Genomic DNA, 22297 nt, shown 5'->3' with positions numbered 1-22297 from the left:
GATCTAGCGAACGGCAGGAAGCTTCTTCTTTCGTTGTTGCACCATGTGCGTGAACATAAATACCCCAAAATACAAATACATCAGCAAAACAATTCGATTCCAGATCCCAAAGTCAAATGCAAAATTCCATGCGTTGGGCAATCTGACGGCGAAGAGCTCTTGGCTGTCTACATACTCAAGCGTGAAGTAGTAGATAAGCCATTCACACACAATACCGATGGGATACAGAATTAAAAACAGAGAATAACGCAACCATAGCACAGTTTGCCATGGACGACTCAGATAAGATTGGATGTAGAACAGGTAGCGGACAACATCAGCCAGAGCCCAAGCGAAAAGCATGATTGTCGTCACCCAAGCTGAGTGCATGAAGGCAATGGGCTCAACGACGTAAACAAGAACGACGTACCTGCCCAAGCACTGCACAAATGCTGTTGCGACACCGCCTCCGGCAAGACCGAAAGCCGCGTGCATCACTTCTAGCCACGCCAAGGACTGCCCACGGTGCGCATATGGAATGTAGATGTAGTACACTTCTTGCAGTGTCCAGGAATTGTTGGGACGAAAGAGACGGAGTAAAAGGAACCATAAAATGGAGACAAGTACTCGCATCCATAGGAATCCTTGACTCGTGTTGTATACATTCAGGTATAATTTTGAGAGATCCATGGGCATGGACACTTTGCTAAAAGAAAAGCCTGTAGATTTTGTGCGCACTGCAATGATGTGATGTCACTACTTCGAATTGCCCGTTGAAGAGTTTAGCATCTGCCGCTCTTCAGGGGACTTTTCGTGAGAGCCGCTACAGATATGGCGAGGCTCTGAAGCTTCTCACGGCGATGTTCTATGGTCCCTGAATCAATGGCATAACCTGCGCACCTGATCTAAACCGTTCATGAGGCAAAAGAGGCTGTTTGATCTTCGCCAGGGCTCAGATTCTCATCGTGAGGTGGAAATTTTGAATTAAAATTAGGTACACAGCAATGCAAGAGCTGCATGCAAGGCCGGCGCCCAAGAATCACCAACCACAGCAGATTGCTTATCTCCCAGCTTCGGGAAACATACTACCAGTAGCTGAACCAGTTGGCGTCTCTACAAGCATCTCCCCCCACAATTGATCGTCCTATTCCCGACCCACGAGGACCACATTCATGAATACCACTAATGACGGAACTGGGGAAAAGGAAACAAAGCAATTTTGCGCTGCTTTCGTAGGAAGTCCAGTACCGAGAAATGCTTATCGACTGTTTTCCAAGCCACTACTACATGCCATCCCCTCCTTGTCTTCTATATCAACAACTCCCAGAAGTCGCCCGAGAATTTCAATCCAAGCCATTACCCGAAAAGTTTCGGATATTCGTTCCTATCCTGAAATAGACAAACAGACAAGACGGAAACTCAGGTTGGATGCAAAAAAGATTGCTCGCAAAGAAGAAAAAGCCAAGAAGATTACGCCACAGGGCTTTGGCGATCGAACGGGCGTCGGACTGCATCCTTTCGGCTCTTCGAAACGCACTGAAGCCGAGCGCGAGGCTCGAATAAATTATGTCGCCAGCCCTGTTGGGAGAGAAATCGCCCAACGAATAACAGGGATGCTGTCCGGGGGTAAAGCGGATATGTTGCTGCACGTATTAAGAGCTCGATTTTTGGAAAGAGTGGATAAAGTAGCGTACGATGAAGAGGTCAAGCTCACTCCGGACATCGGGAAAGTGTACATGAAACTATTGGATGAAATTATGTTGTGCGACTCATTGTATTATTCCGATAACCCAAAGCCTCGAATATCAGATGAACAGTACGATGAGCTTATCATGCACTTGATAGAGCTGGAACGTTTTTTTCCAGAGCTCATACGTCCCGAATCGCCGAGTCAAAACGTCGGACATGGGGCCGCTGCGCGATCGTCCAAGCTGGGGCTTGACAGCGAAATTGCTGACAAACCGATCACTGCTCGTGATTCGTTTGCAGCCACCGTGCCTATCACAGAAAAGCGCTTTCCTCAATACCGCCACAAGGCTCTCATGTTGTCGCTAGATAATGCCTACAAGCACGACGATTTAGTTTCTTTTGCAAGACGTGCTGCAGACGCGAATTCCGATATATCGGCGGAATTGAAGGTAGACGGCATCGCTTTGTCACTCGAGTACCACAATGGCAAGCTTGCTGCAGCAGCTACGAGAGGGAACGGCAGGATTGGTGAAGACATCACGGATAATGTAAGGGCTGCACTCGTCGGCAGAGGCGTCGTGGACGCCATTGAGGACCCTCTAGCCCCTGACTTGATACTCGTGCGAGGAGAAGCATACATCGCCCCTCATGATTTTGAGGAAGTGAATGCTGCTTTAAAGAATAAGCTAAGTAATCCAAGAAATGCAGCTGCAGGTGCTCTAAAACACAAATTACCATCTGAAGCCAAGTCCCGCAAACTAAGTTTTGTGGCATACGAATGTTTGAATGGAAATCTCATGAAAAGCGATGATGTCGAGACATCCTCAAATTCAACCATGATTGGCAAGAAGCCCTTTCCTACTCTTCGAAACACGTGGCCCACACAGTCGGAGACATTGAAAAGGCTGGCGGAATGGGGCTTTGGGAAAATGCCGCGATTCGAGCGTTGTGGTGACCTAACAACTGCTGAACTATTTGCCAATGTGGTGGAAGAAGATCGACGAAGCCTTCCCCTGGAGGTTGATGGAGTGGTTCTTAAATTTAACGATTCTAGGGCTCGCGAAGCTGCAGGGCACACAGCTCGGGCTCCTCGCGGAGCAGTAGCATTAAAATTTGCAGCCCAGTCGAAGGTTACAGTACTTGAAGATGTCGTCATGCAAGTCTCGCGGAATGGGGTAATAACTCCAGTTGCTATCCTGAAACCTGTGCGTGTTGGTGGAGCTGTTCTTTCCAGAGCGACTCTCCACAATTTCGACGAAGTCCAAAGACTGGGTGTGGCCGTTGGTGATGACGTGAGGGTGGAGAGAGGCGGTGACGTTATTCCAAAGATAGTGAAAGTAGAACGTCGAAGTTCTTCCATGGAACGCAGAGAACTTCAACCTCCCCTTGAATGCCCATCTTGTTTTGGCGAGGTACTTTCTGAGACTGATGATTTAACCGGGTCTAGTACTGTCGAGTGCCAAAACGCAGAAAAGTGCCTAGCCCAAGTTCACGGACGACTCATTCACTTTGCTGCGAAAGATGCAATGGATATCAGAGGCCTCGGCAAAAAGACGGCTGACAAACTAATTGATTCAGGCCATATTGTTGTTCTCGCAGACCTGTTTCGTCTCACGCTGGGGGATCTTCTCAGCCTGGAAGGGTTTGCAGAGAAAAGCGCCCAAACTCTACTTGATTCAATTCGTGAGGCCTCGACGCAACGAAGTTTGGAGAATCTTATATTTGGCCTCGGACTCCCAACGGTCGGGCGCACAGGCGCACGAGCTCTTGCGCAAAATGTCATGTCGATTGAAAGGCTGTTAGAGATTGCGTTGCATGAAGATGAAGCGGATTCCCTCATAACTATTCCAAATTTCGCGGAGAAGACTGCTCATGCTGTCCATTCATTCCTGAGGAGAGAAAGGACTCAGGCAGAGATTAAGGCTTTGATGGAGAATGTCCGTTGTAAGAGCATTGTGGATGAGGAAGATGCGATACCAGATATGTCAGTTTCTGCATCTGGAGAAGTCGCGGGAAAATCGTTTGTGTTTACCGGAAAGATCGCAAGGACGTCTAGAAATCGGTTGAAGAAGCTGATAACGAAGGCTGGGGGTGTAGTCCGGACCGATGTAACAAGAAAGACTGATTACGTGGTGGTTGGATTGGAGCCGGGGCAAAAGTATTTTAAAGCGCAGCGTCTTAATGTCAAGACTTTACAAGAAGAAGAATTTCTGCAGCTATTTAAACTGAGCGAAGAAGAAGCAAGGGAGATTCGTGAGGGGGCAATATAACTTTCGAACAGGAGCTGAATACAGTGCAAGGCTTAGGATGCCTGCGGTTTGCACCGTGACTGCAATCAATCCAGAATGTACTTTAGAGTGAAATTCACGGCAGCGATTTAGTGGGTGTCCTAACGCGCGAAAGCTGTGCAGCACCAGAGATGCCAAAGAGTATAGAGAAGCTTGAGAAGAGTTCAGACAATCGACGTGCGGTTTGTACAAGTTAGTTTATATCCGTTATTCTACGATATATGAATAAGAGCATTAATTTATCCGCAGGAACTAAAACCGCGTACCGTTTTCAGGTGCGTAACACTTCCGCATGCAGGCGAAAGAAGTCTGATATCTGCGCCCCATCAAACAGCGGGTCTTCATTTGCAACCACTCCAACTGAGCGCATACGATCGTGTTTCCGGGAAAGCACCCTAAAACTTGCTTGACAGGACGTTGACCCCTTGTCATTGATTCTCACCAATGCCTCTGCTTGGACTTTGCTCGTTGCGTAGCAGGTGCCCTCTAAATGGACACGGATCGAGAGAGAGGCCCCAGTCACCAGTGGTTGGGCACCCATGCTCAACACCTTCGGATCGTCTACCACGAAGCCATCTAAACTCGTAACAAAGGACCCATCATCTTGGTGTAAAGCTCTGTTCAGACAAATCTGAGCTGCACGGGACAAGCTGGAAAGAATCTGCCCTCCGTCTTGCAGATTGAGAAACTCGCCGCCTTTATAGACCGTTGTCACCATGAAGTCGGCATTTGAGCTCTTGACGATCGTCTTCCTCGCCCTTGAAGATATCTTTTGTGGGTCGTCGGCATGGACTTCCGTACATCCGTCTGTAGCTGATTTTTCCAGTCGCAGTCTCGCGATACCTACTCGCTTCACAGACTTTTTAGATTTAAGGGTGACAGCCTCCAGCTCCGTTTCTGCCTGCAGCATGCAAACAACATGATCGAATGACCTTACCCTTTTCCGTTTCCCACTCGGTTTTGTCTCTCGTACGTCTACCAAGACATACACAATTTGTCCTTTTGTGTATCCAATATGTCCTGACACCTTCAATGAGATACCGGTTTCACTTAACTTGGTGATATCCAGTCCGCTCACGCCACAAACAGAACATTTGGAGCCAGTTTTGGTCCTTGCTGTCTCCCCAGCGACCAAAGCGATGGCATCCAGTAGGCCATGAAAACCGATCTTGTCATACGACACCTCGAGTCCATCCTGTGTGTTCTTCTCAAAGGATGCTGAAAGCATTGCATCGACTTTGTCCGTCTCAGGAAAATGATCTGCGTTTGCCCGGGTCTGAGGCAGTTTCACTGATACTCCATTTTCGAACTTGCTGCCGTTAGAGGTGTTTCGCAATGTGCTCGGAAGCGACAAAGACCTTTCCATGAAACGCACAGCAACCTTAGCTGTTACGTTGTTATTTCTAGGAAACTTTTCACGTTCGGTCTCGTCCCCTTTCTTTTCCAAGGCGATATCATCTCTATCTCCCGCCAAGGAGGCACTAACGGGGTTCAGCGTAGTTTGAAGTGCTGAAGAGACAAGCGGCCCCCCATGAATAGACCCTCCTTCAATCGGCTTGCTCATTCGCTCTCGTCTGAAGTCAGGTTGGACAGCAGCCTGGGCATATGCGCGTTGGCTCTTGGCATCACGACGAGCATGACGCCCCATACGAGTACTGGCCAACAAAGACGCTTCTAGCCTATTTGTCGCAGTGACTGGCGTTAGAGTTTGCTCGAATTTGCGTTCCCGAAGGTGCTTGGACGCAGTCAAGAATTCCGCGTGCTCAGCTGGTGTCAGATTGACGCCCATCACAGATACATTTGGTCGCGGTTCTTCTAGTACTTCGGCAACAGAGTCACCATTCCCGTCTGAATTAATATCCACTGTAGTCTTCTCTGAGGCTGGACTTGGTGAAATCTCGGGTATAGTTTCTACCTGATTCGAAATCTCTGACATCGAGTCTGTCGTCGCCGAGACTAAGTCAAGCGAGACATCGGTTGCAGCGGAAGGAATGCTGATCCGACTCGTTCCACCTGAAACCGATTGGCTTGATTTTGCCGCGTGGGAATCTACTGTTTCATCTTTTTGGGCTTGCCTGGTATTCTGGCCTCGACCTTCGGTGTCCCTTTTGATGTGATCTTCGCCAAACGATCTCATCTCTATTTCAAAACCGGTGCTTGACCGAAGCGACTGCAGCAAATCTTCGCAGTCAAGGGGAAATCTGAGGCTATTCCCTGCGTTCGCCAGTGAAACAACCTTCCCCTCGCCATCAACACACTCAAGCACCAGTGGTACCCGGTTCTTCTTGTTCAAAGGAACAGCTTTTGACCAACGCCTCTTCCTGAGTTCGCCGTTGGCATCTACATATGAGCTGAATCTCGGCTTCGAAAGTTCAACTTCAAGTAATTTTGCAGCTGTTTGTCGAAGTACTTGCAGTTGTGTCAAGGGAGACCTCATCTTGCTGAAAGGCGCCGTTGCTACTATTGCCTTAACACCGTTTGCTCTTTGCACGTCATCAACAATGATCTGAGCAGTTCCGGATGATTCGCGATCAATTTTTCCCCAAACAATGACCCGGGCGTCCTCTTCTACGACCATGGAAGCCTTTGAGACAACGGGCCCATCTCCGACCGCTTGTGCTTCTGGCGCCGACCCTTCTGTCTCGACACAATAGCTATCTTGAATGATCTGTTCCATGATGTCGTATGACCCCGGGAACACGACGGTGGCTAGTCGTCCTGAGGAATCCTCAGACACCCACTTCGCCATTTTCTTACCTTTCGCCGTCGTGATTCTTTTCAGTTCAGTCACACACGATAGAATGGCAACTTCACTTCCATCCGGTATCGAATGATTCCCACCGGGCTTTGATGATTCATAAGCATTTTCTTCATCTGACGCATCACCAACAATGTGATCGAGGCGTGTGCAACCAAGAGCCTTACGAATCTCTTGCAGGTTGAAAAGAGGATGCCCAGAAGCGTAGAACCCCAACGTGATTTTCTCCCCAGCCAGTCGCTCTAACAAAGAAAAGTCGGGAAGACTTTCGCTGTCTCTAGTTAGTTGCATCTCGGCTTCCTCCCAAAGCAATACATCAGCCTCCTTTGCCTTTTCCATTTCCTCGTCGGATAAGCCTTTTGTCTGTCGGCGCTTCTGCCGATCTCTGAGCTTTCTCCGAAGGACGAGAATACCGTCAAGAGAATCTAGCAGAACTTTCCGATTTGAATGAAGGCTGTCAAAGGCACCTGCTTTGATCAGTGCACCCATAGCCCTCTTGTTAAGAACACGCAGGTTCACCCGTTCTACAAGATCAATGATATTCATAAAAGTGCCCCTTGCGTTTCTTTCTTCCAACAGTGCATGGCCCACTGATCCTCCAACAGTTTTGACGGCCTCTAGACCAAAAAGGACGATTCCACTACTTGTCTCGCTGCGATCTACCGTGAAACCCAAGTCAGACCTATTCACGCACGGGGGAGCTACGCGAACGCCCGATGTGTTCGCATCAGCCAAATACCTGACGAGTTTGTCAGATTGATTCATGTTCGACCTCAAAAGGGCTGCCGAATACTCGACCGGATAATTTGCCTTCAGATAAGCGGTTTGGTAGGTGAGATAGGCATAGGCAGTTGAGTGGGATTTGTTGAAACAGTATTCCGCGAATTTGATCATCATGTCAAAGAGTTCGATTGCCTTTTCTTCTGAGAGCCCTCTTTCCTTTGCGCCCTCCACAAATCTAGGACGCTCCCTCTCCATGTCAGCTGTCTTCTTCTTCCCCATCGCTCGCCGCAGGATGTCTGCTTGGCCTAAACTGTAGCCCGCTAAGTCCCGCGCTATACGCATGATCTGTTCTTGGTACACCATGATGCCATAAGTTTCCAAGAGTATTGGTTCCAGCAGAGGATGGTCATACTCAATCGGGTCGATTCCGTGTTTTCGTCGGATGAACTTCGGGATCAAGCCGGCGTCAAGAGGACCTGGTCGGTACAGGGCAAGTATTGATGAAATATCTTCCAGACTAGAAGGGCGCAACTCCCTCACAATCGCCCTCATACCACCAGAGGCATCTAACTGAAATATTCCATCCAGCTCACCCTCCGCCAGAAGACGGTACGTCTTTTCGTCGTCAAGCGGGAGAGAATCAACGGAGAAGTCTAGCTCTTCATGAATCCCACATTTCGCTCTTCCATCTCTGATGAACTCCAATGCTGTTTCAATCACGGTAAGGTTCTTAAGCCCCAGAAAATCCATTTTCAACAGACCAAGATCCTCGACATCTTCCATCGCATACTGCGTGATCATTTCACCATGTTTTGCCCTACTCAACGGCACGATATCAGTCAAAGGAGACGCTGAAATGACGACGCCCGCAGCATGAATGCCGTAGGTTTTATTTGTACCTTCAATTCGCTTGGCCTTGTCGATCCAGGTCTGGTAACTCGAGTTTTGCTCAACCATTTGCCTAAAGTCTCGACTTGGTGTTTTGTCAGAGAGCATTGCGGAGAGTGTTGCAGGTTTCCCCCGAACAACCGGAATAAGCTTAGCTAGACGATCTGCTTCAGAGTACGGAACGCTGTGTACTCTGGCGACATCTTTCAAAACTGCCTTGCTGGTTAGCCGATTAAACGTAATAATCTGGGCAACTCGGTCCTTCCCGTATCGATCGCTGACATAAGCAATGATCTTTTCCCTTCCTCTGACTGAAAAATCCGTATCAATATCGGGCATGCTCTTCCGCTCAGGATTCAAAAATCGCTCGAACAGTAAATTGAACGGAATCGGGTCGACATCTGTGATTCTCAAAGCAAAAGCTACTAAAGAACCAGCAGCAGACCCACGCCCTGGACCGACCGGGATCCCGAGCTCTTTCGCATGTCTCACATAGTCCCACACAACCAAAAAGTAGGATGAGAAGCCCATCTGGCAGATCATGTTTAGTTCAAATTCGAGTCTTTCAAAGTATTGCGGCTCGGCTTCGGGGTCTACCAGCCCAGCCTTTTCCCTAGCGTCCAATCTGCTTCTCAAATTTTCACGGCTCACAAGTTTCAAATAGCTGTTGTGTGACTTTCCGAATCCGTCAGGAATGGGGAAGTCTGGGATTCTCGTTTCCCCAAACAGGTCATACTTACCCACCTTCTCCGCAACATGAATGGTATTGTATAAAGCCTCGTCAATGGCTTCTCTCGGCAGGTGATCAGTAAAACACTTTCGCATCTCCTCGACAGATTTGAAGTATTCATTGCCAGCATAGTGTAGACGATTCTCATCAGTTAGAAGCTTACCAGTCTGTATGCAGATCAGAGCATCATGTGCTTCCGCGTCAAGGCAGTTGGTAAAGTGACTATCGTTTGTGGCGATAACCTTGATACCGAGAGTTCGAGAAAGTTCAACCATGCACGGATTCACTTTCTTGTCCTCTGCACTCCCATGGTCCTGGATTTCAAGATAGAAATCCTCTCCGAATACATCCCTGTACCAAGTCGCAACTGTAGCCGCTGATTCTATATCGTCATTGAGTATGGCCTGCGGAATCTCACCTCCTAAACAAGCGCTTGACACGATAAGGCCTTCGCGATGCTGATATAGCTGAGCCTTGTTGATGCATGGTCGAGCAAAAATGCCCTTCCCTACCTTTCCCGAAAGATGCGCCATCGTCGTAAGCTTAACAAGATTGCGATAGCCAATTGTGTTTTTGGCGAGAACAATCAAATGATATCGTTTAGGTGCCTTCTGCTTTCCGAATTCCTCCGACGGTTCGGCATCAAACGTATCGTTGATGATGTACATCTCATTGCCAATGATAGGCTTGACGCCAGCCTTGGTGCAGGTACGAACAAGCTGAATTGCCCCGTAAAGCACACCATGGTCCGTGAGTGCCAATGCAGGAACACCCAATTCGGCGGCCCTTTGGACAAGTGATGGCAATTGGCTGGCACCATCCAAAAGGGAGAAGTCGGAATGGACATGAAGCGGAACGTATTGACTCGCCGGATCGGTGTCGGGGCGAGCGCTTTTCAAGCAGGCACAGAGCAATCGACGAGATTTCTCGGGGCGATAGGGTGACAGCCGAATCAGTGATGGAACGTGACGTCGGGGAAGCACAGGTGAAGGCGAAAGAAATGCGTGCCGTGGTCGACGAAGCGTTGGGGTCAGCGTCATGACAGGCCAATTGGAGGAGATAAGCTTATCAAGCAAAGACTCTGTGAGAAAGAAATGGATTGATGAGCAGTGGACGAAAAACAGGCCGTCATTCGCCAAATTCTTTCAACGACGGGCTGAACACACGAGGTCGTGCTGCTGTTTACGGGTAGAATTTTTGACCTGGACAAACAGTGCTGACCTTTTCTTACTGCTGAAATGCGTAGGATCCCCCTCGACAGGGGCGCACGATCTCCTTCTTTAGCGTTCCGCCACGGAAAAGTCAAAGCACAAGAGTGTGGATGCCCAGGTGCACGACGAGAGAGCGCCAAGTGTACATCTTGAAGATCGCTCGTCACGCTAAAGCTCGACCAATTTGTTGGCGCAGGCACATAGCGATCTCCTATTGGTCTGAATATGCTGATAGTAAAGAAGGAAGATCAGCTGTAATTTCTGGGCAGCTATTGTGTACACATTTTTAGAAAAAAACTGAAGATCTGTGTACTGTACACTCACCTCGAGATATCTGGTCCAGCAATGAGACACCAAAATGGTCGCGGAGGGGATCAAGCTCGCCAAAGAAGCTGTCTGTTTTTCTGTAATGTCTGGACGAGCTACACGTGTACAGTACAGTACTGTAGGTAGCCGCGATTTCATTAAATCATGTTTTTGCGCGCAATTGCGCGCAAAAACTGCCAGATAATGCTGCAAAATGAAAAAATCACCACTTCGGCCTTCTTCAGGCGACCCACCGATAATCGCGATCAACCATCGAAATCGAGATCCCCCATGCCTTCTTAGGGTCCCTGTAGCCCATCTCCATCATGGCGATGTAACGTGTAAGTCGTGGCTACCATTGCCTGAAGTCGTTTCTTCATGAAGAATCATGAAGTTTCTCAGTTTCTGCATGAATAATCAAGCAAAAAGCAAAAATGAAAAAACAACCCGAAATCGCGGATAGGTAGAGCCAGAACTCGTATTCTCAAACTGTTTACAGTTTGAGAATACGAGTTCTGGCTCTACATAAGATCAGATCTGAAAGAGTTGTGTCACACCCAGTGACATGAACGAATTCCGAATGTAACGTTTCCGTTTCTGACATGAAGTGAACGAAATTTCACTCCACCATGAACTTCGTAGCTGCAGTCAATACCATTCCAAGACTTGCCCACCACAACCGCTGCCATGTTTCACGAGATGCGCCCTCGCCGGATTTCATCTGCTGATCAACTGGTACAACGCCTTTGCTTCTCAGTCTTGTTGTCGACTGGTAAGCGTTGCATCACATACACCGCTAACTCGCGAGTGCAGGAAAGTCAACGCCCATAAAATCACTCATGCACTCTTCGGGCGATTCACTCTGCGACACCTCGGCCAGTTGGTTGGAAATTGCACAGATATGCGAAGATGTGCTCAACGTAGACCTCTCCCTAATGGACCCCTCGGACTTAGAGCAGCAGCGAATATCTGTTACTCCAAGTACCGATCTGAGTTTGAAAGCGAGTGACTACAACGAGGACCCACGAAAAACGTTCGATAGTGGGGAATCTTTGTTCGACTCAAGTGATCAATTTGACCAGTGTATCACAGTCCTCGATGATGCAGTTGCACGTTTGGATGTCATCGAGCATACCATGGATGAAACGATTGAATCACTGCAAAATTGTTACTCGTCGTTGATCGCATCAGGTCAGGTTGTTTGCAAGCTTCGAGAAGAAGCCAATTCGATAAATATTATCGAAAGTCACATCGCCACGTTCTCTGAGCAATTGGCTTACCCAACGAGCCTGCAATCATACATAGAAGAATCGAACCCACACTCCGATGAGTTCAAAGATGCTTTGAAGACGCTCTCATCAAAGCTATCTTTCGTGCGTCTTAACGCCAACACTTACTTAAATCCTTGCGAAAGCGCTAGGACACATTTGGACGGCTTATTACAACTAGCTTTGTACCGAATCAAGGATCGCTTATCACTGAGTATCCAACTGTTGGAAGACCCCGCATCCAATTTTGAAATACTTCGGGATGCGCTACTATTGAATCAGAAGGAACTTTTAGAGTTTCTGAGGAATCATGAACCAATCTCCTTCAATGAGGTCGTCCAGCAGTATATACGTTTATCAACCACGAAGACACGATCGAGTATTGAAGATTATTGCAGGTTGTTCCCATCAGAGAATCTCGAAGAGTGGCCCTCTCATGAATTGCTTTCCCTTGCGCAAGGCCTAAACAAGAAGTTCTCAGATATGCTGACTGTAGTATGGAATCGACCCTCTTCAGCAACTCTGGGGCATGCAAATGTTGCTGGAAAGACGACTGTACAGACACAAGTGATGTTACAGCCCAAGTTCTTTGCAGGCTGAAGGCAGCAGCGCAAAGGTGGTCCATGGCTTTCGATCGCATGGCGGCGCCATCCTTTACAGTTTCTGAAGTTGCAATCATGGGACGAGACTTTCATCCAGTTCTGGAAGAAATACTTCACCATTGCACACGATTCTTTCTAGAACGCTTCGATAAAGAGAGCGCGTTTCTCGCAACTGCTTTCGTTGATGGAGTCTCTCAACCATTACTGGACATTTTTCAGAGCAGCCACTTGCCAATCCTCCGACTCTTGAGACGAAACATTAATTGTACATCAACTAAGCCATCCTCTTTGATTCTATCTTTGTTCAATGCTTTGTTAGTCAGTCGATGCCATCGCACGAGAATAGTTTCACATTCAGACGTTGACTTGCGCATCGTTTACCTCATTGAAGCCGAGAAAATGCTCCAAACTGAGTTCCAGGCCAGATTTGATCATGAGATTGAAGCCGTGAAGCATTTTCCAGAGTTCCAATTGTGTGAAGGATCGATAGCTGTGCATAAAGCATGTCGGCCATGGATCCCAGAAAGCTCTGCAACCGTGTTTGCTATACTCACTGCGTCGATGCAAGGGTGTGCGGAGATAGAGGCCCACGACATAGCGCAAATGATCATCAGAAGAGCAAAAGCATTCGTGCGCAAGGGGACAGCCACTATTTGTTCGATACCACTGCCAAATTTTAAAGGTCATGAATTGAACGATTGTAAGATCAGGCTGAACGCCTTGGTTTCGCTTTTGTCGGTTGTTGATTTGACGGCATCTCTTTCCAACTCCGGCCCGGTCTTCACAAGTCTTCGCAAAGTAGTATCGGTTCATTTCGACCAGATTTCTGCTCAGTTTGCACACCTTGTTGCCGAGAAGCACGCCGGGGCGTTGCTAGGGATTGAAGCCGATGTTACTTCTGAATCACTAGAGGAAACTAAGACAAGAATGTCTGACTTCTGCAAGCAGTGGGATGGGGTTTTGCAAGAAATTTCCGACGAGTACGTTTTCATCAAGTCGTATCCTGGAGGGCAACAGTACTGCAAGAAGGCCGTGAGTTTTGCGATCCGCAATCTCGCAGACGCAAACGACAGTCTGGCCGCTGCTATACGCAATCAAATACCAGATTTCACGCACCCGCTTATCGCAAAGTCTGCTATACTTCAGTCCATGTGTGATTCGATAGAACAGAGTTAAAACACCATGCTCAGTATCAATTTACTCATCGGAGACATGCGTACATTCATTGTGGTGATAATATAACTTATCGTGAACACTTATGTATCGAAGCTATTCATTTTCCATTGTACTGTCCTTTGCCCCATCATGGCGAATTTCATAAACCGGTCTAGACAGTAGCCAAAATCTGTGATTGCGTGATCACGATGAACTGTAAACAACTTATCTTCCCTGAAAGATACACGAGGAATAGCCTTTATGCAGAAGGCCGTGTCCTCGTTAGGGCTTTCGCAATAGCATATTTCGCAAGTATACGCATCGCACGTGAATTCCCATTGGCGTCCCTATCTCCGCTGCTCACCTCGACCTCCAATTCTTCCAGAGACAACTCCAGAGCATCCAGAAGCACCATAACCTCTTCGTCCGATTCCCTCCTCGGCTGAATGAAGTCCAAGACACAGTCGACGAGTCCCTTTCTGATAGCAGGGCTCGCATCCTGCTCCATGATTTTTTTAAGGAGCAGAGCACTCATTCCTACATTTTCCATTAAAGGCCACAGCACCAAAAATCCAGGGCAGAGCCTCTTTTCAATCGATACAGTCGCATCTCCATCAGCATACTTATTGTCAAAGAAGTGTTGGTATTGCTCTGCCAGAAGGTTCAGCAAGTAATTTTTAAAACTCCTAGGTATTCCAGCAATTTTAAAAAGAAAGCTTGCCTCGACAATTTCGCCTGGGGTCGCAATCCTGTCCATTTGCTGTATTGCAGTCGCCATGACTCTGAGAAATCCCTTCAGTTTGTAACGCGACCCGTGAGAAATTAGATTCATTAGGCTGGGAAGAGTCACATTCTTGACCGAGAAGGGGCATCCATAGAGGAAGCGCTTGAAACAAACCCACTCTGTTTGGTTCATGTTCCCCTCCAACTCAACATCAACGCCTGGCTTGGCGCCGTCAAAAGCCTGTGCCAATAAACCTCCTGCAAAACGAACAGCCCATAGATGCATACATCGATGAGCTTGAAATTCACTTGTCTTGCTTTCTTCTCGAAATCGCACCCGAACGACCAGGTCGCAATGATTAGAGCCGTAGGCAATCTCGCATAATCTTTGATTCAGACCGGGGTAGGGTTCAATCATGCCTTGGGGGGTTTTAAGATGCCATCGCTTGTCTGCCTTGCTGATAGGTGAACGAATGGGAATGGAACAGCCTGAAGCAGAGTCCGGATTCGAATTGCTCTGGCCCTCCATAGCTTTTGCAAGCAGAACGAGTACTGTCGAAGTGCCTAGTTGTCTGGAAGCGAGAAGAGGTCAAAGGCATCTCAAATATTAGAGGACAAGGTAGTTAAATAGACTTTTCCAAACATTCGTTGCCCGCACATGTTGCAGGAGTGCCACACTTCGTGTGCTAGTATCAGTACATTCACTCATTGGTTATTGATGCGGCGACAACACCCCGCTACAATCCATGACAGACACAGCCGCAAACACAGTTACAGCAAATCCTGTTTCATGCCACTGTAACGATCCATCCATTTTTTGATTTGCAGTCTGGTCACCCAGTTCACATTAATGGCTACCTTCCTTTTGATGTGGACTTGGTTTCCAATGCAGTAGAATATGAATACTGTATTGCGGTGTGTATTCTTGCTCGACGCGTCTAGGGCACACCCGTGAGTCTGCAATGCAGGCTCGTCTACATTTTCACGAAACAATATCACGTGCAGATACGTGGAATTGCACGAAACAATCACGTGCAGATACGTGGAACTGCACGCTTTGAATTCAACTCGTTTTATCTCACATTCTCCAGCCAACTGGCTCGGGGGAAACGTTCCAGAACGCTTCTTATGGACACAAAAAATGTAAGCGTTACTCTTTTGTTGTGATCAAACTGCACCAGTAGTTCATAATTGGATGAGCGTAAGCTGAGAGCTCCTTAGAAAGCAAGATATTTAATCCCTCCTTCGAATACTTCAGCCCATAGTCTCTCTTACGCTAGACTAAATTCATGTCACTTGCATGTCTGAATCGTACTGGTCTGAAAACCGAAAGGCACCTCTTCCCGAGAGTCCTTCTGCATAAAGTTCCTTCGAAACCTGTTTCATCGCCATGTTTTTATATTTAGCACTGTCCAAGTCAGTCACCCACAGGGGCTATTTTCTCTTGTGATGACAAAATCGATTCGCCACCTGCAAGAAACACTCATCTCGAAACGTTAATAGCTTCCGTATATGATCTGAAAAGGTGCAGGACTTCGAAGGGGCTGCAACAGTTAGTCGGTCATGAGCCTTTGCAAGTTCAAAGGTGTCAGCAGAAGAAGAGTCGGACTTGGCTTTTATCTCAGGCTCTTTGTAGGTCGAAGAATCACAGTTGCAATGTCTTGTGGCCCTCAGCTATGAAACATGACAAAAGCTTCGGCGCTTGTGTAATATTCATATGGGTACGATGTGTCGATGTGTCACTGATAAACGCTTGTCATTTTTGCTAAGCCAAAGCTTTTGAGCTACTGTTGGTGCTATCAGGTGCTTACAAGCATAGATAATTTTCTCGAAAACTCATGAACAATCGAAAGTTGAAGAGGAAGAGAAATAAATTATGTATAAAGTAGGAAACCCAGTATTATATTATGGAGCTTGGGTTGTGCTCCGTAAAGAAGGGGTTAAATCTAGGGGAGACAGAGTTTCCAACATAAAGTATAAAAACAAGAAAGCCCCCAGTAGCATAGCATACTTATTGTCCTGATTCAGTCCATAATGTACGGGAGCTGATTTAAGAAGTAAGTTGCAAGGTCTGTCACTGGTGACTCAGCTCATAGATAAAGCTGGGACGTGCCCGGGTCAAAAACTTGTAAGAAAGCCTTGAGGAGGGCACGTACGCGGTTCTATCAATCTACCGTTTCTAGACAAAAAGGAACATAATTGGGCTGGTTTATCCTAACCCGGAAACAAAACTACTTTAAACAGAAGAGCTAGCTGGCCTGTCCCCTGTTACTTTAAAGGGATACGTCCCTGCTACAGTATGATCTTTGATCAACTAACGTGAATCAAAACATGGAATTCATGCCTTGAACTGGATTAGTGAAGGTTTTTTTATAAATTACGAGTTTTTGAAGAAGTCCAGCTAGGGTAAACAGCACATTGTTGACCTCTGGCTACGGCACGCCTGTGTCGCCCTACCCGGTCATGTACCCCAGAGTGCGTTGGTGCCTTTCGAGAGGGCATAATCCGGGACAAGATTAAAGTCCCTTGTCAATGTCTGTATATGACGCAGATGTTTCAAATCTTTCCAAAAAATGCACCAACATGTTGACATGTTGAATAATGAAGAAATTTCTTCATTCTTTAGACCGAAACGAATGGCAGTGGACCACAGGACCAAAAGACTGCTCTCAACTGTATTGCGGCCCATGCCTCTCGAGATCATCTGACGTCAGGCAAATATGACGTCAACGTCATATTCGCACTGTCATGTCATCATGTGGGACTGTCTACTCAATTGCATGCAGCCAGGTGATCGTCGAAAATTTCTACACGGCACACATGCGGCATCCGCCAACCTCTAAAGACGAAGGCGACCTTCCTCGCCGACGACGGACACTCGGGATGATTATTTTTGGATGTCGCAACGGCATCGGGACAGTCACTGTCCCGCTGGAAGGAGCTAGCGACGGTTTAGTATAAGGGGTCACGTGTCGCATGTCGTGAGTTATGACATACTGCACAATATCGTACAAACAAGACTACCGTGAGTCCCATTAAACTTACGCTCTGGTGGCTGCTGCCAGCGGTACCTAATAAATTCCTTGAACAGGATTCCGCGCAGGGGCGTGTCCGACAGCCTTTGCTTCTTTTCTTAGTGAGATGTTTACTTCAGTCGTTACTTTGACAGCGATTACAATCGACGTGCACCAACACAATACTTCCTTTCTACAAGAGTTCTGCAGCAGTTTTTCGCCAACTTGGGCATGGCAATTCCACAATTCCACGTTTTGCGATAATAATCATTAGCTTGCCGTGGAGCTTCTCTCAGAAATTATGTAATCCTCTGAGAACAACTCTCGGAAGAGGGCAAGGCCTACAGAAAGGGAAGGCGCCGGCTAGCAATCATACCGCATACAATACCCTCAATTATTCTAACAAATACGTGCATGCATGTGAATTTCGTAGGGCGGTAAATTTCCGTTCCACGGGCTGAAGCATGCTGTACATTGGCCCTAAGTAGCATTGCAAACCAGCTCTTCATGTCATAGGTTGTACTGCCGCTTCGTACAAGCGAGGGGTACAATATCTGTTCGACGGAGTTACAGCCTGCAATCGTACGCCCACTCGACAAGCTCATCGACGTGGCATCAAGTCAGAACTGTCATGTCCAAACGTGGAGTCACTTTACAACCCAAATTCGCTAGAAACTTATCGTTTTGCAGATTTGGCTAGGTAAGAGATGTTAGTTTAAAAAGAATACACAGTACATGAGTTGGGTGTGTGTCTTTCAGTACCATCAGCTTCGAGTGAATTGGACACGCGTTGGTGTCATGAATTTTCAAGAGTGAGATCGATAACACTTCTTCTTGCGGAACAAACCAGATGCGAGTCCGCCATCGTCGCATGCCCGAGATTGCTTGCCTCATCACCTGGTGTCAAGTCGATGACTTCTTCTACAGACTTCGTCGGATTCGGTTCAATCTCGTCCAAGTCTATCACTGCACCGATCTGCACCGTATTCATCTGTTGTCGCTTTCGCGACCTCAGATTCATCGTTGTTGACTTCGCCCTGGGACGTCTCTTTTTACATGGGACCCGAAGTGGCGCGCAGGCCGATGACTGTGCTCGTTTGGTGCGTTTTGAAGCAATACGCAGTCTCTGTAGGCCGAGACACACGTCTGTCGCCACTTCCGTAATATTACTCGACTTGTTTGTCTGATTATTCTCTTCACATAGAGTTATCACAGAGTTCTTCTGCCGCCGCGAAGGACGGAGTCGTTTTTGACGAGCCGGGGTGGCTTTTAGTAGTAGTGGAAAAGCAGTAACGACCCTTCTATTCTTTGCTACAGCCTTGATGACAGCGTGGTGCGTACCCAACACTGTCGCAACTTCACACTTCTTTGCCAGAATCATTAAAGAATACAAGCCAACCTCGAACTCTGGAGATACACCAAAAAACATTGACGACATCTGTTTTTGACGCCCGTAAAGGCCGAATCGAATCTTCAACATGTGCTGCTTTCGCAGCTCAGTGCTCTGTACCTTGAGGGAGGACTTGTCGTAGCCCATGTAGTGCAAATGGCCTTGCTGTTCCGCTAGAAAGACGCTAATAAAATTGTGAAGACCGCTCAAGCCTTTCGATCGTCTAAACTCACCACAAAACACATGCTGGAAGCCTGTCGCTTGAGCCTGCGTATTGCGGCCTGCATGCTCGGAAAACCACACTTTAAGCAATAAGGAAGAAAAAGTTTTCAGCGTAGATGGCGGAAGGTGGCCGTTTGAAATAAGCCACCTGCGAACAAAATGAAGGCAGGGTGTCTCAATAATTGTGCTGATGAAGTCGGCTTCGTCATCGGTTGTATCGATGGAAAATGCTCGAGGATCATATCTGCCCAACAAGTTGCGGAACTTTCCGTAGGTTGTCCGCTTCCAGACTTCAGGTGAGAATTGGCTGAAGAGTGGGCGGGATGCGGCTATGCCCGCATGGGCGTAGTCAGTAGGTTGTTGCAGATCAAGAGAGTAGTCAATTTCAGGTGTGAGACGGTTTTCGTCAAGGTCCCAAAGGGCCGAAACTGCCTGCTTGATCGATTTTCCGGATTGGCGAAGAGCATCCTCGACTGAAATTGGAGACATAACGAGAGTGATGGTCTGGAAATTCGAGCTAGTGAAGCAGGGAAAGCGGAGTCTTCCGGAAATTGCCGGAAAGTGGTGCACCCATGCGCTGCTATGAAAAGTGCGCAAGCTCGAAGAGCGGAATCTCCTACTTGCGTGAGCTGTAACAGCGAAGCTGTGTGAGTGTGGTGTCACTCGACAGAATTAGTAGTCTAAGACGGAAGAAAAGGAAGAGGGAGTCAAAACGAGCAAGGCTCTCGCACACGCAGTGAAATGGATAAGACACGTCGAGAAGACAGTCACAGAGAAAGCAGGGCGGGCAGTTGAGCCGTTGCTTGCCACTGCACAGGCAAATTGAGTTCACGAAGGTGTCATTCGGAGTGGCAGAGGTTGAGAAGACGACACCGGGCTGGAAGTTGCTTGTCAGCTCTTCACGCCCTCCTGGCTTTGAAGTGCATGGTTGCATGTAGTTCGTTTACTGTACGCTTGGTACAGTAGTGTGTGTTTGTGTTTTTTGGAGTCGCCCACTGGGCGTACTGTGGACTACTGTGCACTGCACAGCTTTTGTTGGCGGTGGGGTGATCCCACCGCCAACAAAATTTCAGTCGCAAAATTCCAACCACTAAAGTTCGGACCGATAGAAGAGATTTTCAACCCCACCGCGCCACCATTTCTCCTAAAGTTTAGAATTTGGGCAAGATTCTTTTCCAAACCAAAATTATTTGGTCGAGATTCTTGTCCAAAACGTCGTTTGGACTTCTTTTCTGTGTCGCGCGCAAGCGTCAACGACTGTGTACCACAGTTGCAAAAAACTGCGGCCAATTACAGTATGTAATACGTACAGAACTGTAAGAAATGAATTTTGGGCAACTGAAACTAATCCGTTGTTTGGAACGACCCTGAGGGTCGTTCTAAACAGCGGATTAGTTCGTTGCGTTTTGCACGAGATTATCATACATTTGTGCAATTTGCATTTTTCTTCTAAACCATGTCCAGATTTCGCACGCAATTTACGCCACCAAGTGGCGGTTATCTAGTGGTACTTGTTGCAGTTTTGGTCGAGGGCAGCATGCGTATCCTCTTTGGTGCCCTGCTTGTTGGTGCCGGTCGACAACTCCAGTGGAGCACTTCACATGAGTGATAAGGATGGTGACGAGGGATGCCGTGATGCTGATGACTATGTTACGTGCGCAGCAGCTGTTGCTGCCATTGCTGCGACAACAGCTGTAATCCTTTTGGAAAACTCATAGCGGCGAAGGGAAAATATACGAAGCGTCGAGAAAGGCCTAACAAAGATCAAATTCCGGGATGCTTTTGATCGATGCCATATGTACCTCAGCGATCATGAATTTAAGAAGTTCTTTAGACTGCCGCGAAATTTGTTTTCTGTTTACTTGATGCTCCAACGCCTTTGCTGCAACGAAGCACTGCGATGGCTGCCCGATCGGGCGGTGGAAGAGTACATCCAGCAGTGAGGCTGGCTATGAGGCTTCATATGCTTTCCGGGGCACTGCACCATGCTTTAGAGATGCTCTTTCGAATTGGGACTTCTATTGCGTACGAAGTGTTCCACAGTACAATTGATGCAATTTTATCTACCTTGCACTTGCCCGGCGTACCGCTCCAGGATGCTAGCTCTTTACATAACTTAGCTGCGGCTTCGAAAGTTCAAGATCTACCCCTAGCCCACTCTGGGGATGCATTGGGGCTCTCGATGGACTTGTCATAAAGGTTGCAAAACCGTTTGAAAGCTCAGTCCCACGGGCTTACTTCTGCCGGAAAGGAAACTACGGTAAACCGGTTCAGGCAGTTGTTGACTCATCTTATAGGTTTTTGTATATGTCTGCATTGTGTACTGGAAGTACACATGACTCCCTTGCCTTTGCCGTTTCCGTTCTCGGTAGACAATTGATGAATAGTGAAACAATGATGACTGGTTACTAGATTGCCGCAGACGCGGCATTTGAGTGCTTAAATTCGCTCGTAACGCCGTGGAGTACTTCGCAGATTGCAGATCCGGGACACGGCGATGCTCGGGATGCATTTAATTTTTATCAATCGACGCTCCGTATGCATGTGGAATAGAGCTTCGCAATGCTCATTGCAAGATATGGAATTCTTTTGGAGACAGATGAAGTTCTCTTTATCAAGGGTACCTGCTGTGCTGGCAGCATGTATGAGAGTTCACAATTACTGCACCGATAACAAAGTTATGCCAATGCGCAGCGCAATGTCCACGCAAGATAGAGACATTTTAGATATGGCATTTAACAAATGGTGGGAGGCGGCGACCAGTCTTCGTGACCAAGACCAGGGCCGACGCAGAGATTTAGTGTCATCACACGTACGTGATCATCTCACAGCACACCTCAAAGAATTGGGGTTCTTCCGACCCTCGTAGAGACAGCTTCCTGATTATCACAATAAAAAAGGTCCGTAAAAGGAGTTCACATTGCGCCAGGTAAGTAGGGATTTGCATCAACGTGCGTGTATTTATAGTAAGCATCTGAAGTCGAGTCGGGGAACTTCGACGCAGGGTATAAGCTCCGGAGAGACCCGTACCGTGCTGTACGCAGATGAACACGAGATGACGTAGCAGAGGCGTTGCCGAAAGTCCGATTTCTCCCCGCCGAAACCGGCGAAGACAGGGGGGTCGGCACCATTCGAGGGGCGGCGGCAGCCGTCCTGGGAGGGGGCGCGGCAGAGGTGAAGCAGCGGAGGGGTGCCCTGCCCCCCTCCTCCCTTGCTCCCGTACCGCCCTGCCCCCTCCCCCCCTTCCTCCTTTACCCCCATATGTCCTTTAATCAGCGAAAGAATCGCACTGCGGTAGTCTATCTAGTGCTTTTGCAATGCTGCCGAATTGATTCTGGAGAATTGCGTGCA

At 47.8% G+C, this 22297-nt stretch overlaps 6 protein-coding genes; 2 read left to right on the top strand and 4 right to left on the bottom strand.

Moving 5' to 3' along the window:
- Positions 1–3: 3 nt before the first annotated feature.
- CHC_T00005797001 (hypothetical protein) lies at positions 4–669 on the bottom strand. Its single transcript, XM_005717394.1, has one exon. The coding sequence runs from the start codon at positions 667–669 to the stop codon at positions 4–6; it is 666 nt and encodes a 221-aa protein (XP_005717451.1).
- Positions 670–1151: 482 nt separating this feature from the next.
- CHC_T00005796001 (hypothetical protein) lies at positions 1152–3938 on the top strand. Its single transcript, XM_005717393.1, has one exon. The coding sequence runs from the start codon at positions 1152–1154 to the stop codon at positions 3936–3938; it is 2787 nt and encodes a 928-aa protein (XP_005717450.1).
- Positions 3939–3970: 32 nt separating this feature from the next.
- CHC_T00005795001 (hypothetical protein) lies at positions 3971–10095 on the bottom strand. Its single transcript, XM_005717392.1, has 5 exons — positions 9568–10095; positions 6981–9513; positions 6882–6956; positions 4243–6824; positions 3971–3997 (listed from the first exon to the last, which is right to left on the bottom strand). Exons 1-5 carry the CDS (start codon positions 10093–10095, stop codon positions 3971–3973), a joined length of 5745 nt encoding a protein of 1914 aa, XP_005717449.1.
- A 1316-nt stretch (positions 10096–11411) lies between these two features.
- CHC_T00005794001 (hypothetical protein) lies at positions 11412–12611 on the top strand. XM_005717391.1 is given in 2 exon segments: positions 11412–12440; positions 12441–12611. 1 exon segment carries the CDS (start codon positions 11412–11414, stop codon positions 12438–12440), a length of 1029 nt encoding a protein of 342 aa, XP_005717448.1. The 3' UTR covers positions 12441–12611.
- Positions 12612–12796: 185 nt separating this feature from the next.
- On the bottom strand, positions 12797–13129 carry CHC_T00005793001 (hypothetical protein). Its single transcript, XM_005717390.1, has one exon. The coding sequence runs from the start codon at positions 13127–13129 to the stop codon at positions 12797–12799; it is 333 nt and encodes a 110-aa protein (XP_005717447.1).
- A 5001-nt stretch (positions 13130–18130) lies between these two features.
- CHC_T00005792001 (hypothetical protein) lies at positions 18131–19435 on the bottom strand. Its single transcript, XM_005717389.1, has one exon. The coding sequence runs from the start codon at positions 19433–19435 to the stop codon at positions 18131–18133; it is 1305 nt and encodes a 434-aa protein (XP_005717446.1).
- Between the last annotated feature and the right edge of the window lie 2862 nt (positions 19436–22297).

This window comes from Chondrus crispus, genomic scaffold (assembly GCF_000350225.1).
Source record: "Chondrus crispus Stackhouse genomic scaffold, scaffold_314, whole genome shotgun sequence".
Classification (NCBI taxonomy): domain Eukaryota; phylum Rhodophyta; class Florideophyceae; order Gigartinales; family Gigartinaceae; genus Chondrus; species Chondrus crispus.
Note: the sequence above shows the minus strand (reverse complement) of the source record. Positions and strands in the feature narration are given on the sequence as shown.